The sequence below is a fragment of the Dipodomys ordii genome, unplaced genomic scaffold (assembly GCF_000151885.1).
Source record: "Dipodomys ordii isolate 6190 unplaced genomic scaffold, Dord_2.0 Scaffold1, whole genome shotgun sequence".
In the NCBI taxonomy this organism is placed as follows: domain Eukaryota; kingdom Metazoa; phylum Chordata; class Mammalia; order Rodentia; family Heteromyidae; genus Dipodomys; species Dipodomys ordii.
This window is the reverse complement of record NW_012267217.1, coordinates 8696225-8716610: the sequence shown is the minus strand read 5'-3', so window position 1 is coordinate 8716610 and position 20386 is coordinate 8696225. Positions and strand designations below refer to the sequence as shown.

Below are 20386 nucleotides of genomic sequence, written 5' to 3'. Positions count from 1 at the left end.
TACTAAGGCTGCTGTGTAAAAGAAATTTCTGATGCAATGTCAGATATGCTACTGCAGCAAAATTATGCTTTTTTAGTTGCCAAGAGGGAATGTAAAGAATGTTTCTAACATGATGACTTAGTTCCAATATAATTAAGAAACATTATTGGACTTTTGAGAATGTGCCACCACTGTTTACAAAGAAGATTCAATATAACTGCTTGGACACATTCCATTTTGAAAAGTGGGAAAGATTTCTAGGAGAAAGAAAAAAAATAGTTTACATGTTGGAAAAATCCTGAAAAGTATCTTCTGTGTTAGAAAGAGGCTTGAAAGCCAAAAGAAATCTTATTTGTTCTGTGAACTATAAATGTTGGAAATTTGGTATTAGAGAGATATGTTTAGTGAGAGATTTTCAAGTTAAAATCTTCTAAAGGGAACAGAATCAAAACAGGAGAATTAGGTGTCACATTATCTAATTTGAGTGAGGGTTTAAATTAATTTAAATTATTTAAATAACAGCTACAAGCCGAACACCAGTGGCTCATGCCTGTAATTCTAGCTACTCAGGAGGCTGAGATCTCAGGACTGCAGTTGAAAGTCAGCCTGGGAAGGAAAGTCTGTGAGACTCTTATGTCCAATAAACTACTCAGAAAAAGCCAGAAATAGTACTGTGGCTCAAGTGATAGTCTGCTAACTTTGAGCAAAAAGAAGCTCATGGATAGACCCCAGGCCCTGAGTTCAAGCCCTAATACCAGCAAAAAAAGAAAAAGAAAAAAGAAAAAAAGAAACAAACAAAACAAAAAAATATGCTGAGAATTATGAAAAGTGTCATTTGAACTACCCAGGTTGCAATACATAGGAAGACTGCAGTTCATCCTAGTTTGGACAACAAAGAAAGTTCCTGTTTTAATATAAAAAAGAACTGTTGTTATGATTCAAGTGGTAAAGTGCCTGCCTAGAACACACAAACCTGCCATACAAACACACCTGCCATAGCAATCCAAGCAGAAAAGGTCAGATAAGTTGATGTTAGGAGAAATGAACCCTAAGCTATGTATTCAAATTTTTTTTAACTTTCATGCGATTGTTTCTAACATATTTATACGATGATTTCTTTGTTGCTTTCTATGTCCCTCCCCCACGATATAACCCTTGCTTTCACTGTATTTGATGCTGATATAATTTGTGGAGGGAAAGGGAAAAAACAAATCGTTTGAATAGGGATATAGGTGGACCCATTGCAACAATGAGATAAACAAGTCGTTATGTTGAAAAACGAACTTTACAACTTTGGCGGAGGGAAGAGGGGGATATGATTGGGTGGGGGGCCGGGATATGGGAAGGGATAGGAAGGGGAAACAAAAGAGGAGGCTACAATGCTTGATAAGAAATATACTCATTATCTTGTCCATGTAATTGTAACTCCTCTGTATGGTATTTTCATAATAAAAAAAATTAAAAAAAAAGAAATCCAAGCATTGCCATAACACGTAAACAAATAAACCCAAACAACTGAGGCAGAAAGGGCTGATCATGTGATTGGCAAGATGTGATTCAAGATGTGGCAGCTGTAAAAAATATTTCTAAGTAGTACTACATTAATAAATTTTCTTTGATAATATTCATATCATAAATTATTTCTGCATGACTTGCATAGGTATATATTTTCTTTTATTATAGTCTTCAAATAGTTGTGTGGTAGTTATCATATCTCTTCATATGTATACTGTATCTTGAATAGTTGTCCTTAAATTATGTAAATTATAGTAATTTTTTCTCTTTTTTTTCTTTTTTTTTTTTTGTCTGCTATGAGGCTTGAACTCTGGGCCTGGGCACTGTCCCTCAGCTCTTCAGATCAAGGTTAGCTCTCTACCAATTGAGTCACAGTGCCACTCCCAGCTTTCTGGTTGCTCATAAGAGATAAGAGTCTGAAGGACTTTCCTGCTCGGGCTGGCTTGGAACCATGATCCTCAGATCACAGCCTCCTGAATAGCGAAGATCACAGGTGTGATCCACCGGTGCACAACAATAGTAACTTCTTAGTGTCATTGAGTCTGTCTAAAATTAATGTATGATGTTAAGCAGAAGAAATTTGTTTTTGTATGAGATAGATATACTTTCATTTTCTCTAAACTTTCTGAGGTTGTAGTAATTTTGGTATTCAAAAAATTCAGGATTAAAGTTTTATTTTTAGTTATCCATTCAAACAATAATATCCATAAGATAGCCATGCCATTACAAATTAATAATTCCATATGTTCATTTTTAATTTAAACTGAAATTTTAGGGATCTTCTAAAATTTTCTCAGTGTGTAGTAGTTTATTTTAAAAATTGTGATGAAGCTTTCAAAAAGATTATGTTATCTTCTTAAAATAATTAATTTATTAATCTATTATTTTATACTGTAATTTTACCTTCTTAATCCTCTCCTTCTTTTGAAAGGACCCAGAACTTCATTGTGTACACATCACCACTAGAGAGCAATATTGCTCTCTTTGAAACATCTATAAATCTACCTATTTTAAAATTGATGTTTAATAAACATAGTTAATAATCATCAAATTAACATTTTAAACTTTTTTAGACACATAATTTAAAAATTATATTGGCAATAAATTTCAATGTAAAAGCTCAACATCATGAAAATCATCATAACTTTCAGGTCATCAATATTAATGAACTATCATTTGACTTATATTGCCAAAAAAGTTTATGGAGACTTTTTGTTTTACATGTCACACAAATAATACACTTCTTAAATTTTATTTATGCATTTATGTGTCTATGTATGTATTTATTTATTGGCAGTACTAAGGTTTTAACTCAGACTCACACTTATTATTTCTGCCTCTCAATTTGTTATGTTGATATTTAAGTACATAATGATTTCCTACTCTGTTCAAGATGTCCCTGGAATACTGTAAATTTGGACCAACCTAATATTTTCAAGCTAAATGTTTTGAAATTATCATCTAACTTAGGGTTCTATGAGCTCACATTTTATAGGTTCTATCTGTAAGTTGATTATGAAATATTTATACTTACCTTTAGGCTTATTACATTTAGTTTGATGATATTTAAATTTTTCCCATGTTGTGAGATGACACAGTTCCTTTTTAAGTGTAAATAGTAGTGTTCATGGTAAGTGTGTGTGCCAGAGTGAATATATATATAATATATGCATATCATATATACATGAATATATATGTATATATTATATGTGCATATTTACATATATATATGTGTAAATGTGTATATACATACATATGTGTATATAATATGTGTATGTGTATCCTACAATTTCTATATCTGCTCACCCATCAAGGGATATGTTGATTCCTTCAATAAATTGGCAATGGGATTTACTAGCTAATAAAACCCTCACTTTCACCTTTTTATTTATTTATGTCTGCAGAACATAAATTTGAACCCAGGGCCTTATTCATTAGACTAATGCTCTATTAATTATACTATGCCCTAGAGTCTTTGATTTTGCTTTGCTTTGTTTCTGAGAATGGGTCCAAAGTGAGCTCTAGTGTATTCACTTCAGGTAGCACTGTAGATGTTCTGAATGTAAGAAAGAGATTCTATCATAAATTTGTCTTTCACTCTCATTTGTTTTTTATTTATAGGCTATGCCAATCAAATAATTCCAAAATAAAATACATTCAACAAAATATTCAAATGATTCAGTGTATTCTAACTTGCAACAAAATGTCCCATTTGATTAGAGTTATCAAATTATTTTTTGTGATTGTGATTTTATGAAATCAATATAATCATTCAAAAAATATGTAATTTCCAACAGGAGAACTAAAAATATTTTCCAGTAACCTTAGATGGAGTTTCTGCTCTTTTTCCCTGTTTAATGCAAGAGAAGACTGAGAAAAGTAAAGCAAAGAAGGTAAGGCAAAATTGGCTTGAAATGAGATTCATAGAACCAGATAACAAAGAAGAAACAAAACCTGAAAGTCTAGCTCAACTACCTATGATTTGTGCCACTTTTTCATTCATGTCTGCTGTTCTACTACTTCAGTCAAGTCACCAAGGTTGCATTTTACTGAGGGAGCTTTTGGACTCTTCTGTCTGCCTTGCCTTTCAAACTCATTCCTCAGATATCCTTCCGTGAGTAACTAAGACTACAAGGAAGAGCCACAGGCATGCAGTCATTTCACTCATGGTAACAATGAAAGCATTATATATCAAGGAGATAATGTACCAGGATCCCAGGGTGTTATGATTTTACTTACACATTATAATTTTCAGTATGCTACCTGGAATAAATGGTTTCTAATGTCGGTTATTTTGATTAAAATAGACATTTACATACTTATTGAATTAGCACATGTTATCCAATAAGGTTAGAACACTGAATTAAGCACATTCCTCTCCATGTGAAATGTTAGCCTACCTCCATCAACAAAGATGCGAATATGTGATTACAAACTTCAATAAAGGGTGAAGGACAAGATACTCTAAGAAAACAAAGAAAGAAATGAATTTATTAGAGCATCAAAGAATACTTACTGAGAAAGGTACAGAGATTTTATTCAAGACATTTCAATAATAGGAAACAGTTCATTGAGGATTGACTTTGAAACCGAAAGGCAGTGAATGATTATGTAGAAAGATACTGACTCAGAAAGGCAGAGGTCCGTGGAAAGATTGGTGAGCAAGAGTGAGTGAACAGATGCAGTAAAACATGGCCAAGATATCTATGGTTGACACTGAGATTAGAGAGTGTTCCATGATCATAGAATTTTGATCAGGAAATGGTGGAAATTCTTTGGCAGTAAAAAAGAAATGTAGCACAAGAAATATGGAAAGTAATTTAATTTAATATACGCCTTATGAGTCTTCTTTTTGAGAAAACTTACTTAAGAATACACATTAAGTCAAACATGTATTATTGAACACACATTAAATATGATGTCAACCATTCATAGTATATTAAATAAATCATTTTTTCTACTTTTATATTTTCCTCTTCTGGTTGTTTTTGCTTGCAAATATATTCTTCATGCAATACATATTGTATAAAACTGACTGCACCATCAAAGAGTTTTCTTATTAAATAGAAGTTGTTGCCAATTTCCTGAACAGAGTGGCTCCAAACAATCACATTAAATTTTCTTTGAAACACAGTGATGGAAGCTCTTAGAAGTCCAACAATATTTGCAATTACTCTGGATCTACTCCATCACATAAATGGAAATTTCTTTGACATTCTATGTTGGGAAGTAGAAGAGACTAGCTTTTCTCTACCAGGCATTAAGAAAGGGTTTTAGAATCTAGTCTAACTCTAAGATACCTTGAAGTTAGGCTAACGCTTACAGAATCTATGATCATATTATTTCTGATCTTTCAAGTTGTCTTTAGTCGAGCTTTTTTTTTTTGTCTTTTCTTTTTGGTACTGGGGCTCGAACCCAGGACGTTGCACTTGATAGGGAAGCGTTTTGCCACTAAACTACATCCCAGCCCTAGGAGAGCTTTTTTTATTTTAGCATTTTCATTTACTTTGTGTAGAAATTAAATTATGAGTAAAAGTGATGAGGAAAAAATATGAAACAGTTGAATGGAAAGAAGAAAGTAATGTAGATTGAATGCAAATAATGGAGATTAAGGACAAATACTGGGGAAACAGGAAGAATATCCAGGTTTTGGATATGTTCGATATAATGACAAAGGAAAGGTTGACAATTATGATATTATATTTTACAACCTAATCCTTGTACAGCTCTCCTCTGAGATGAAGAAGAAAATTGAACAAGAAAGAGTGGAGATTTGAAAGGTTGAGGGATAGGACAAGGGGGCTAGGTTTAGATTTAGAGTACAAATTTATTAACATGGTCTATGGGTGGTAAGTACACTATCAGATATCTGTATTCTAAGAATTTAGGATGTAATAGGACCAACAGTTAAGACTTTACACGTTTCTTTTCTCATATAAGTATAAAATACATGACACAGAGATTACACCTTAATCATTAATTAAATAGAGCCACAACCTAAGATTTTTTTTTAATCACTCATGGGGCTTAAACTCTAGGACTGAACACTGTCCCTCAGCTCTTCAGCTCAAGGCTAGTGTTCTACCACTTGAGCCACAGCACCACTTCCAGTTTTCTGGTGGTTTATTGGAGATAAGAGTCTCACAGACTTTCCTCTGGGCTGGCTTTGAACTGTGATCCTCAGATCTCAGCCTCCTGAGTAGCTAGGATTACAGGTATGAACAACCAGAGTCCCACTTACAACCTATGAATTAGCGAGTGCTGAGATTTGGTTCTGCTGGTATATGTTTAAGTGTTGAATGTAATTTAATGTGATAAGATGTGTTTTGATACTACATGAACTTATGTCCAAATCCCTACTGTGTAGCTGTTTTAAGACCATGACTTTTGAGCTTTCCAAAATTCAAAGGTGATAAGCTACTTTCCTCAGAACCTCATCCATAGAGTTTAATAATTTACATACATTTCGAAGCAATATATGAAAGCAGTTCAAATAAATAAACTGAAATTTTGAAAGATGTGTAAACAAATCATTAAAGAATGGAACAGAACTAGTTTATATGTGAAGTATTAATTCCACATGGAAAGAAGACTTTGATAACACAAAATGCTAAATAATAAATGTGATGTCACATTTTGAGTTATAATGGCCTCAGTTATAAAAATTATTATATAGTGTTTATATAGTTTATATACTCACTTCTATCATAAAACTATTGTTTCCTTGTATACAGTATACAACCATAGAGAAATATTTAAATTCTTGTTACCGATTATTTTCCACAAAATTCTGAATTGTTATTAAATGTCCGTTGAGTAGTTTGCTGTGAAGGTGCTCCTTCTTCTAGACAATGAGCCCTAGTTTTACAGTATATCAAAATGCTGAATATTCCTAATGACTAAAATTATAATTGACGTGTCATGTTCTCAATTAATCATGAATTTAAAAGCAATGTTCTGTGGAATGTTAAGAAAACCAGGCAATAGTGTTGGTGCTAAGTGATTTGCCAGGTAACATATTCACACTTATCTGAACCATCTACTTAGTAAATTTTTAATTGGCTGCAGACATAGTCTAGGTAGATCACTATCAATGGCCTAGCATAATCAGACTTGTCCCTGAGTTCAATTCCCTGAACCATGAGCAGGGAAAATAATAAGATTTAAATACACAATTACCCTTGTTTTTCCATTCTTTACACATGTGAAATAGCTATGGCACATGGTCCCAACAACTACAGATAAATTGACACTTGGGTGATTTTCAGAGTTTTTATTTTTTTAATTTTTTTTGTTTCCGAGAAGTTCTTTTTTGTGAATTTAAAATAATGAAATATAATCAAAAAGAAGTTAAATCTGATTGTTTATTTTGACCTAAAGTTGTTACTGTCTGCTTTTGAAATATATTATCATTGCTAATGTCAGTATTCCAATTAGTACATCACCCTGATTCATGGAGGTTTTCATGAATTACTAAGGCTAATATGCCTCACTTTGTAAAATGTTTATACCAAACTACTTCTGAAAATAGGAAGCAATAATACTTCTAGGAGGCAACATACTTTCAATTGATTTGGATGTTTAAATATACACCTAATACAAGCGTATATATGTATCTATATATGTGTGTGTGTGTGTGTGTGTGTGTGTGTGTGTGTGTGTGTGTGTGAGCTCCATGACTCTCAAATATACCAGGTTTAATAAAGTAGAAATTAGTAAGTATTTTACATAGCTTCCTTAAATATATAGGATAAATCACTATATATTAATGAACACTTCCAAACCAGATTTTATGTTTACTCAAGGGAAATGGACGAAAAAGCTCAGGTTTTTTTGTTTGTTTGTATGTTTGTCAAATATACACTGAGTAGGTAAGTTTGGAAACATCATTGTATTCATGGCATTAAGTTTTAGCCATTTTGGTAATGCTATTTTAATTGAGTAATTACACATTATTAATCTTAATATATCTAAAAATTGCAAATTAACTCTCTCCCACATTAAAATAATTATATCAAATGTGAATATAACATTAGAATATATTCATTACTCTTAAAATTTAAAGCCTTGTCAATAGAATTTGTGTACTTTAAGAAACTGATAATTTTTTGGTCCTTCATCACTACAGTAGCCAGTGTAAAGAGCACCTATATTATAAACATTTTGTTTTTTTCCCCCTTCCCCTCCACAAATTAGACCAACATCAAATACAGTGAAAACAGGGGTTCTACCATGGGGGAGGGACATACAAAGCAACAAAAACATCACATGGTTTAAATAAGGATACAGATTGAACCACTGCAACAATGAGATGTATAAGACTCTATGTCGAACTTTACAATTTAGGCAGGGGGGAGGGAGGTGTGTAATTGAGGAGGTAGGAGGGACAGGATGATAGGGGAAAAAGAAAGGAAGAGGCAACAATGCTGGATAAGAAATGTACTCATTACCTTGCTCAAGTAACTGCAATCCCTCTGTATGGTATTTTTAATAAAAAAAACTAATTTAAATAAAGAGCACCTATATAATACTTGGTTTTATATATTCTTTCTGGAATTGAATCAACTTTATAGGAAGCTCATTGAACTAAGTGAAAGCTTAAAAGTTCTGTCTGTATCTAATTTGTTCTTGAGAAGTAATTAAAATACATTAACATATTCATGATTATTCTCCTGCATTTCTCCTCTAATTCTTTTTCAGTAATGTATTCTGATATCATATGAATCTAAATACAAATCCTTCATATCCTCATTCTATGCCCAAAGTAATAATGATGGAATGAAGAATAATAATGACTCACAATTCTCTAAAAATGTTACACTCAGCAGGAGTTAATTTCATGGATGCCAAGGATTTTTCTATGGGTTCGAATTAGCAGAACTCTATACAATGTCAAACTGAAAACAAACTAGAAAAGATATTACCTGCTTAAGAGAAAATGCTTTCAGTAGTAAGCTCAAAAGATCACAACAGCTGGATGTAAAGGTGACCACAAGCAACATTTTGATTCTGGGACTTACTTCAAAGAAGGCAAAAATGTGCAGAAAGTGAAAACATCTAGAGGAAAGTTAGGATTGAAAACAGTAACCCTGCCCAGAGAGAGACTCACGTAAGATAACACTGACGTTTAACATCATTTTGTACACTTCATTCTTCCTAGAGTCCAAAACCAAAGCCAAGAGGACCCTAGATATTCAGGCTATGCCAGTTAAAAGACAGTTTTACTTTACATTAGATAATGTGAAGTTAAAGGTGGAAAAACTTCATAAGCACAGAACTATGAGAACCACCTCCCCCCAAAAAACAAACAAACAAACAAAAAACAATGTGTGCATTTTCACTTCCAGTGAAGACTTGAGAAACGAAAGACAATGAGGATGAACCAACAGAAATCCATGAGCAAAGTTTGAAGGAGATGACAATTTGGGCAATGGAAAGCAGGCTGGCATCTCGCTCAACATTTCCACCTGGAAATTCTTCAGACTCAGTTGAGCACAACAGCACACAGGGAGAAAGGACTGGGGACTGGAAGAAGCATGGGTGCCCCAGAGGGACTTACCATACCTGTGTCCACATCCATCACCTGTTGCCTGGCTGGAGTTGACTGGCTCCACTTTGAGCTCCTGCAGGACCAGTCCCTTCTCGTTTTCCTGGGGGCCCGGGAAGTCCATGCCTGGCACCACCTCCTCCTCTAGGGACTCCACATAGAAGAGAGTCCGGGCTGGCTGTTGGGTGCCCTGCCCTGGCGCCCCTGGCTGTAGCCGTGTGGCCACCGGTAACAGGGTGCCATTTAGCGGATTGAAGGAAGAGGAGGAAGACGACGAGGAAGACGACGAGGAAGAAGAGGAAGAGGAAGGTTTCTTCCAGAAAGCGCTCACACTGCCCCTTTCTTGGCTTTTGAGCAGGCGATTCTGGCTGGGTCCCCAGTGCTCAAAGCTGCCGCTTCCGTCCGGTTGCAGGCAGCCGCTCCCGGCCGGGCTGCCCTGGGATGGCGAAGGATGGCTGAAGAGTTTCCAGCGGAGTCGCAGGATGTGCTTCACATCAAAGTCTTTTCTCCCAGAGCCTGACATGTTTTTATGCGAGGGAAGTCAAGCTATTGCAGCTCACCCAAGAGTAGCGAGCCAGCAACCCCGGGTGGTGGTGGTGGTGGTGGCGGGGAGAGGGGAAGAGGGAGACCCACAGTGTGTCCTGGGCGGAGAAGGAGAACCCCCGCTGTGCTCGGCGCCCCCCTGGAGCCCAAAGGAGGCACAGCGGGCTGCGTGCTCCCGGCCGAGCCGAGACACCAGCGCTGATCGCGGAAGGCAAAAGAGCGCAGCTCAGCCGCGATCAGATCCTGTGGACCCCGGGCGGGAGAGGACCACACGTCCGGTGCTAAGGCAGAACTGGGACACTAGTGGCGGCGAATCCTCGAAATCCGCGGTTTGGGGGAGTGGGGGCTGGCAGGAGGGCGCCCCCTGAGGCTGGAGATGCGCGCGAGCCCAGCAGGTCTGCGCGCTCCGAAGCTCGGGAGGTGGCCGCCTCTGGGTGCACCTCTCTGGGGTACTGTCTTGACGGAGCCTGAGTCCGGAACGCACTGAAGAGCTCCTGTCCTTGCCAGCTCACACAGAGTTCGGTGCCCGTGGGGAGCAGAGGGAGAATCAGGAACCCCCCTTTACCCCCAAGTCACGAAGAAGAAACGTGGAGAAGCATAACCCCCTCTCCCCAGCCTTCCAGGTGCACCTGTGCCCCCCACCCTCCCTCTCCCTCTCCCTCCTCTTCTCCCTCTCTCCCTCCCTCCTCTCCTCCCTCCCTCTCTCCTTCCCTCTCTCTCCTTCTCTCTCTCCCTCTCTCTCCCTCTCCCTCTTCCTCTCCCTCCCTCCTTCTGTCCAGCGCTTTCTGCAATGCGAGAAGGTGTGTGTGTGTGTGTGTGTGTGTGTGTGTGTGTGTGTGTGTGTGTATACATTCATACATATATAGTCAGTATTTAAAGGCGAAATTTAAATATTTCAGGAAATATAAAGGCAAAGGGAGAAAAGCCCGCCCCTGAAGCTGTCAAGGTCCTCACAGTAGAATTTTCTCTCTGCCTCAGCACCTCCTCCTCCGTAAGTGACGCAGATGTGCACTGGGGCCTATTCGGAGAGAAGGAGGGAGGGAGTATGGGTTTCAGTCTTCTCTATGCAACTGAGTCTGCTGCTCTCATTGTCCCCTGGCATAGGTCCTGTCACCTTTTGTTGTTGTTGTTGTTGTTGTTGTTTTGTGTTCACTCTCCTTTCCCACAGCATCACTGTGTGGCAATAAAAGTAAAGCAAACAGGCCTTTGCATTATTGTCAGTAAGCAGCAAACATGAATCATGGAAACGTAAACTTAATAGGCAGCCATCCGTTCGCAGGTTGCAGGTTAATGGCTTGAATTATTGAATCAACTGCATCCTTTCACCTTTAGCCTCAGTTTCTCTGTAGTAAGACAGAAAGGAAGCAGGTAGGCTGACGTCAAAGTGTGTCATGCCACCAGCCTGACACTTACATTGTGATTCACCCAGGTAGTGCCTCATTCCTAGGGGCCAGGGGTATTGGGTAGACATATGAATGTGGGCTGAATACAAGAGACAAGCATGGACCAGTCAGAGTGTTTGTTGAGGAGTTTCAGAGTGAAAGCTGTTCTCAGTATATGCCAGGGATGGAATAAAATGATAAAAGAAAATTTGGAGGTGTAACCTTCAGGGAAATAAACAATCATGTAAAAATTCATGGAAGAGTTTGTGGGATCAATGAGTACTCCTAAGGCTGCCTTCCTACAAATGGCTGTTTAGAGATGTGCTTCTTTTCTTTTCTTTTCTTTTGTTTCTTTCTTGTATAACCTTTAAGTAGTTGCTGTTCAACAAAGCAGCTTCTGAATGCAATACATATTGCTCAATGTCAGCACTTCCAACATACTCACCCATCCCTGCCAAGATACACCTTCTCTCATTTTTCTTATACTTGCAGGATATATATTGAATATTTGACTGCATTCTTCCTGCTCCTTCTCTTCACTTGTCTACATTCCTTCCCCTAAATCCATCTCACCTTTTTACCCGTACATCTTCCCTGGTGTTTATTTTGTAGAATCATGAGTTTTGCTTTTCTAAGGAATTATAGCTTGAGTTTTCCCCTAACTCTACTGTATTCCAATTCACACATTTAAGTACACTTTAATATTACCCAAGGTATTTACTTGTATACTTATACAGATCCCTTTTTAGATATTTATTCTTTGAATTTTTTTCTTTAATTTTCCTTTATGGAAGGGAAGGGAGCCTAGAACATAATATTTGCCTAGAGTATCCAGGGATATGATATATTGTTCATTCCTGGAATTTATGAGGTGGTTCAGCAATACTGCAAGATCCTTAGGAATCAACATGTAAGTGCAGTTCTATTATTGTTCTATTACTCCATAATTGAACAGCAAACTTAAATAGGAACCCAAGTTAATGGGAAAGCCTTCTGAGACAAAGTCAGACATTTTAATAAAATAAGACATCAAGAGCACAAAGCTTACTTTCAAGGGAAGAAATCTCTTTGTTGTGTATTTAAAATATTGATTTATGACACAGCAGCTGGACTGAAATCCCCTGTGCCTTGATTTTTCTCTCAGTATTCAGTGTTGATAAAAAAAATCACTTTAAAAGAAGTGATGGTGACAGATCATTGTTACCCAAGAATGAAATCAAGTATTTTCTTCAGGAAAGAACACACATACGGAATTACTCTAAAGGGTAGAGAAACTTTCCATCAGAAATAATATAGAAATTTAAAATCCATATGATTAATGAACTTTTGTGTAGATTGGTAACATTGGAATGCAAATAATCTTACAGAAAATAAGATGTCTAAGAAAGCTTACTTTATCTCTATTTTTAAATTAATTTATGCATAACACCAATCAGATCTGAGGTATAAAATTGTTTGGTTACTATTTTATATGCAGCTTTCTATTTCCATGTCCTCAAAATTAATAGAATTACTTTTCAACAGCTTAAAAATTGTTTAGAGATTAATACTTTATATGGATAAAAAGATGTCAGATTACATTTTTGTACATAAAATTATTTCAAAATACTATCATATTTATGAGATGACAATTATATAATAATAATCAGTTTTAAATAATGTCACTATCTATTAAATATAGCTACTTGTCCATATTTTTCAATATCCACATTGAATGCATGTTTGAAATAACCATTCTTCCTAAGGAAGATATTTAATTATATTTTATCTAAAGTATTCAAAAATATAAGGATTTCAAAAATGAAAGTTTGCATAAAATTATACTAAACTGAAGTGATTTATAGCTATACTGTTTGGGGGAAAGAATGAAGGGCAAAAGGAAGAAAAAAAAGGAAGTGGAAATGAACATGGAAGGGAAGGAATGAAAGAGTGGATTTTTCTCTCATGACTGAATTTCACATGCTGGATAAAATCTTTGAGAATATACCAGTGAAATATTTCAGTAATTTTGTTTATCAACTCTTAAAAAAGGAACACTCTTTATCCTTGTTTCAGCATTTTGTTATTCAACCATAGAAGACATGAAGACACTATGTTGGAAATGACCTTTACAATTGGAGGGGAGGGGGAGAAGTGGAGGGAAGGATTTGTGGAAGAAAAACAAAGGAGTAGGTAACAATATTCAGCAAGAAATGTACTTATTACCTTACTCATGTAACTGTGACCCCTGTATAGCATCTTTACAATAAAAAGGAGTAATTTTCATTGAGCACCTACCATATACTAGATCCAATGCAAAGTATGCAGTACATATTTTAAAAACTAGTCCACATGCACCCTACTGGGAGAAATAACAAGGAAAATTGTTTAGCCAGTAATAATTAATAACTGATTTGTGAGTCAAATCAAGATTTAAGATAACCATATCTATAGACAAGAGGTCATTGACAGAATAAAATAACTTTTAAGAAACCTCTTAATAGTATTATACTTTGTTTAAAGACAAAAGCTATTCAATTATTCTTACACTATTTTTGACTTAAATTGAACTGTCAATTCAGTCAATCATGGCCTTTCAATTGAGTATCTACATGGTTGCCATATAGCCTGACACAATCAAGGGGAAAGAGGTTAACAAGGAAACAAACAAATAAAGTGTGCTTTCAGTATTCACTACAATGTTTAAAATACAAAACTCTCCACATAATTATTCAATGTATTATGGGTGTTAATTTCACCAAAGCAGGAATTTCTAGAACTCAAATATTTAAACGATAGTAGAATTGATCATCAGTCCAAGCACTTTCTTCAGACTAAATCCATTAAAATGTGTAGCTATTTGAATGCATGTTCAAATCTGATGGTAAATGTAAAAAAATCAAACTATTTTAATAAAAGATGTTCTTTGAATAAAAAGGTGATTCTAAATATCTTGAAACCCTTTGACAACATATCTACAATCTTTTCAAGGTGTATTCTAACTGATCATGGTCAAGAAAATCATCTGAATGAAGAATGGTCCTCAGGATGGAAAGTTCTTGATTTATGGTGGGTCCTGGATGTTTTGTCTTCTGATAAAGTTTAACGAAATATACACAGAAGTATAAATAATAAAGGTTGAAATTCATTGAAAATCTGTACATACCATGTATTGTACAACATTCTGGAGGAATAAATTATTATGAAGATAAATGAATAAATGAAGATATTACTGAATATGAAGATATTATGAATAAATTATAAAAATCATGTACTTTCTTATAAAATATTCAAACAATACCATATTAGCACAAATCTTAAATCATTCTATATATATTGAGTACTTTTACCTCTTAAAACAATCTATTCAGAGTGAATTAATCTTAATATTGTATAGGCTTGACTTATATATATATTTTTTTGGGGGGGTCCAGTCATGGGGCCTGGAATCTGGGCCTGGGCGTTGTCTCTCAGCTCTTCAGCTCAAGGCTAGCGCTCTACCACTTGAGCCACAGCGCCACTTCCGGCTTTTTTCTTTTTGCTTATGTGGTGCTGAGGAATCAAACCCAGGGCCTCATACATGCAAGGCAAGTGCTCTACCACTGAGCCACCTTCCTAGCCCTAGGCTTGACTTATAGTAACAATTAAGTGGCTGCTTAATTGATCCTCAGGGGCCATGTAACCCAATGTACCTCTTTGGTTTACTTGACCATTGGATTTGGATCTGTTCATAAGACGTGTGCACATGAGAAATGTTTCTACATAAAACTTAGTTAATTATAAGAAGTTACATTTTCCAAATAGCATTTAAAGAACACATATATGTAAAGAATATATCCAAGATTTAATTTATGCTATTTATTTCCACAAATTGTGTAAAGAACATTGAATATAGTTTGTGAAAATTTATTAATTTGACATTTTGTCAGGTTCCATCTTTAGTTATTTTACTCAAGGAAGCATAATTAAAGAAACCATATCTGCATAAAAATGTTTTATTTATAAGCAATTAAACTGAACACACACATATCACATAGAGGTATGTTAAATTTGAGGCATATATTCAATGCTATTAAATTGTTACCACAGGGGCTGGGAAGGTGGCTCAGTGGTAGAGTGCTTGCCTTGCATACCTGAGGCCCTGGGTTTGATTCCTCAGCACCACATAAGCAAAAAGAAAAAAAGCCGGAAGTGGTGCTGTGGCTCAAGTGGTAGAGAACTAGCCTTGAGCTGAAGAGCTGAGGGACAGCTCCCATGCCCAGAGTTCAGGCCCCACGACCAGACCCGCCCCAAAAAAATTGTTACCACAAAACATCTTAACGTTATTTATTTGATATGTTACCAAAATTGTTTAAAAATAATAATGCTTACATAATTGTAATTACACAAAGTTAAAACACCTTGGTGGAAAGAGAAGGAACTTAATATTTATAAACAAGATTTTTAAATGTAATATCTTATTACTAAATTTTAAATTATATATGCATAATTAAATTAATATCTTATTAATCTGATCTTTAAACTTGCCTGTAGAACTTTGAGGTGATGTCTGTTGCTTGAAGCCTTGACTACCTAAGGCCAAAGCAAAGTAGCAAAATTGGAGTTTATATAGATTTGGAAATTATAAGCAAAATATTAATATCAACATGAATAAAATTGAAAATATTAGAATATTAGATTTAATATTTTATTTTATCCCATTGAGAAGACAGTAAAAGGCCCTCTTCTTTCAAGATCAGCTTAAATGAACTTTGAGGATGGTTTTTCCTTCTTCATGTTCTAAGGAGAATCATATGCATTAGAGAAGTTTAAGTTTTTTTTCTTAAGTCAAATTTGTACACGCCTTTTTGCATCTCTGTACACATCTCATAAATCATACATATTATCACTGGATCCTTCTGGAATGTATGGCAATACATGTTCAAGATTGTGTATTAAAGGTATGTTTTATCTTAACATAATTCTGATAAACAATATATTTATATATGAACTGTTTTTAAATGTTTCTTTCATCAAAAAGTTAACATATGAGTAATGTGTGACTACATATCTAAGAACATCACCTTCTACATAATCCATATTCAAAAGAACATTATGATGTTAATCTGAATTAATTTTGCATTCAAAGAGTTTCAAGGAATTATTCTTCGAAATCAAATTCTGTCTGAATACTGTTGCTGTAAACAAATGTGTTTCTAATATCCAGTATGTAAAATCATAGATCAAGAAAATTCAATTTTATTTTCCCTGAATCTAAGCACAAGATACCTTTGGTTTCCACACCAAAGAAGCAAACTGGTTAAGCCCTGGGAGAAACTGACCCTTTCTTTGACCTCTTCCCCTGAGACTACTGTGACTTCTCCATTCTCCTGCTACTGTAGCTTCTAGCCATCCTAAAAAGTGAAATTCTCACTTTTTATAGAGCAGAGAAATATGACATGTGCAGCACACAGAAATATAGCAAATCTACAAATTATAAGAACAGCTAGATCTAAACACGGTCTATTGTTTCTTAAATTATATTCAAATTTATTGTTAAAATATATGGCTAGGATAAAAATGGAAATGGAAATGGCAGGAGAAAGCAAGCGACAAGATTGCAAAATGCATTGTAATCTTTACATTTGCTCATTGTACTCAGTTCTTATGATTAATACAGGAAATATTTTTTTCTTTAGAGGTAAATGTAGAAAATCCTGTATATTGCCATTAAATTATCCACATGACTAACAAGAAAATTAGCAACTTGTGATATCCTACTAAACAATTATACTCCCTTATATTTTTCTTCTTATAGTTTACATAAAGACATTTAGATTGATAATTCATTGAGTGATTATTCTCAATGTTTTCAAGAATTTTGAATTTGTTCTGCGTGAATAGAAGGGAGACTCCTAGTATTCTGAGATTTCCTCAGTGTGGGTTGATGTATGTGTTAGTTCATTTTGTGTAACCATAAGAGAATACTACAGACAGAAAATAGAGGTTTAATTTATCATAGACTTGGAGGTTCAGAAGTGAAAGATTGAGACTCCTGAATTTGGTTTGGCAAGAAATTTTGATATACAACCTACTACAAAAACTAATTTTAGAGTAGCTTTGATCAGTTGGAGTGGAGACTACATGCCAACACTACTGCCCTGGGAATTAAATGTGTGTGTGTGTGTGTGTGTGTGTGTGTGTGTGTGTGTGTGTGTGTGAGAGAGCGCGTGCATGCGTACTATGCATACGTATTTCTGTGTGAAAAAAAAAAAAACTAGAGATTCCTTTTGGGGAAGAATAATTTCTAGAAAACCGAAAACTGTTTTACTAGATTACGCTTATATTTTAGTGCACACATACTGATATACTGAATTTTTAATTCGCCATACCTAACAATGCTTATTATAGCATGAAATAGTACTAAAAGTAATTATTTTTAATTTTTTGGGGGGATCCAGTCATGGGGCCTGAACTCTGGGCCTGGGCGCTGTCCCTCAGCTCTTAGCTCAAGGCTAGTGCTCTACCACTTGAGCCACAGCACCACTTCCGGCTTTTTTTCTTTTTTGCTTATGGGGTGCTGAGGAATAGAACCCAGAGCCTCATGTATGCAAGGCAAGCTCTCTACCACTGAGCCACCTTCCCAGCCCCTTATTTTTGATTTATAACAGTAAAAGATGTGGAAGTAAAATGGTGCCTTATAATGATCAAAATGGAATAAATGTAAATGATAAAATACAACAAAATCTCTATATGCTTAGTAGATCAACAACAAGAATAGTAAAATTAATGATCCTCATGTTACTTTAGTAATTATTTAAAAAAATGTGTTCACTTATCATTTGTTTTGATGGTACTGCTTTTTGAACTCAAACTCTTGCATTCAGTTTGCTTGCCCAACTATTCTTATCACTTGATCATGATTTTACGTTGCCTTTTTGCTGGTTATTTTAAAAATGGAGTATGAAGGCCTTTTCTTCCAGAATATCTTCTAGCTCTCAACTTCCTGAATAGCTGAAACTATTAGCTCAGCTAGTATTACCATTTATATTCCCAAAAGATCCAAAAACATTCAAGAAAAATTCAGCATACATTATTCATAGACATTTTCAGAAAAAAAGTGCAATATGCAATATATTTTGGAATACTTTCAATTGAAAGTGTTACAGATATATTTTAAACTCTTTGCACTTAAATTCTCTAGTACTTGATACATTAAGAATTCCAGCTGGAATGTTTTCAGAGTGTCTGCTTTGACTCTGAGGTCTTTGATCCATTTGGAGTAGATTCTGGTGCAGGGTGATATATAAGGATCTAGCTTTAGTTTTCTACAAGTAGTTAACCAATTTTGCCAGCACCATTTACTGAAGAGGCTGTCTTTCTTCCATTCTATTGTTTTAGCTCCCTTATCGAAGATTAGATGGCTATAGGTCTGTAGGTTCATTTCTGGGTTTTCAATTCTATTCCATTGGTCCTGAGGTCTGTTCTTGTGCCAGTACCAAGCTGTTTTGATTACTATGGCTTTATAGTAGAGTTTGAAATTTGGTATTGATATTCCTCCAGCAGTGTTCTTTCTGTTGAGGATCGCTTTTGCTATTCGGGGTATTTTATTATTCCATATGAATGTTTGGATTGCCTCTTCTATTTCCTTGAAGAATGAGGTTGGAATTTTCATAGGTATTGCATTGAATTTTTAGATAGCCTTGGGAAGTATTGCCATTTTCACCATGTTGATCTTTCCAATCCAGGAGCATGGGAGTTTTTGCCACTTTCTAAGTTCTGTTTTGATTTCCTTTTTCAAGATTTTAAAGTTTTCATCATAGAGGTCCTTTACTTCTTTGGTTAAGTTAATTCCTAGTATTTTATTTTTTGTGGGCTATTACGAATGGAGTTGCTTTCCTAATTTCAGCCACACTTTACTCATTGTAGACATACAGAAAAGCCATTGATTTTTGAGGGTTAATTTTAGACTCTGCTACTTTGCCAAAGTTTTGGAGCAGCTTGAGTAATTTGAGAGTGGAGTCTATGGGTTTATAAGATCATATCATCTGCAAAGAGGGAGATTTTACTTCTTCTTTCCCTACTTGGATCCCCTTTATGTTTGCATCTTAGCACAGGCTGAAATTTTCTTAATAGAGACACAGAAACAACAAATCAAAGAAAGGTTGGACAAATGGGCTTGCATGAAATTGCAGAGCTTCTGCATGGCAAAGGACAAAGCTAGCAATATCAACAGAAAGCCCAAGAATTGGGAGAAGATCTTTACTAGCCATACAACAGACAAGGGTCTCATATTTAAAATATACCTGGAACTCAAAAAATTAAATCCCCCAACAACAAATCTTCCAAGAAACAACTGCCTAATAAATAAATGGGCTAAAGACTTAAAGAGAAACTTCTCTGAAGAATAAAGAAGGATGGCCAATAGACACATGAAGAAAGGCTCAACCTCTCTAACCATAAAAGAAATGCAAATCAAAGCAACATTGAGATACCACCTCACCCCAGTTAGAATGGCTATAATCAAGAATGCTAATAACAACAGATGCTGGAGGGGATGTGAACAGAAAGGAACCTTACTGCATTGTTGGTGGGAGTGTAAACTTGTTCAACCACTTTGGAAAGCAGTATGGAGGTTCCTCAAAAGACTCCACAGAGAGCTCCCCTATGACCCAGCAATCCCACTTTTGGGCATTTACCCAAATGCTCACAAACAAGGCCATACTAAAGCTACCAGCACGACTATGTTTATTGCAGCCTTATTTACCACAGCTAAGATATGGAACCAACCCATATGCCCCTCAGTAGATGAATGGATCAAGAAAATGTGGTATATATACACAATGGAATTCTATGCCTCCATCAAAAAGAATGACATTGCCCCATTTGTTAGGAAATGGAAAGACTTGGAAAAAAATGATATTAAGTGAAGTAAGCCAGGCCCAAAGAAACATAGGTCCCA

The 20386-nt window shown here is 35.6% G+C and overlaps 1 protein-coding gene across 2 annotated transcripts in view; it reads right to left on the bottom strand.

The window, feature by feature from the left end:
- Positions 1 to 10168, bottom strand: part of Klhl1 (kelch-like family member 1) — a 249553-nt gene extending 239385 nt beyond the window's left edge. The window contains exon 1 of one of the 2 annotated variants that reach the window (XM_013028584.1): positions 9559 to 10168. In XM_013028584.1, the coding sequence (XP_012884038.1) occupies positions 9559 to 10064 (506 nt within the window). In that variant the 5' untranslated portion in view covers positions 10065 to 10168. The remainder of the gene's footprint in view (positions 1 to 9558) is intronic. The other variant, XM_013028661.1, reaches the window with a different exon arrangement.
- Between the last annotated feature and the right edge of the window lie 10218 nt (positions 10169 to 20386).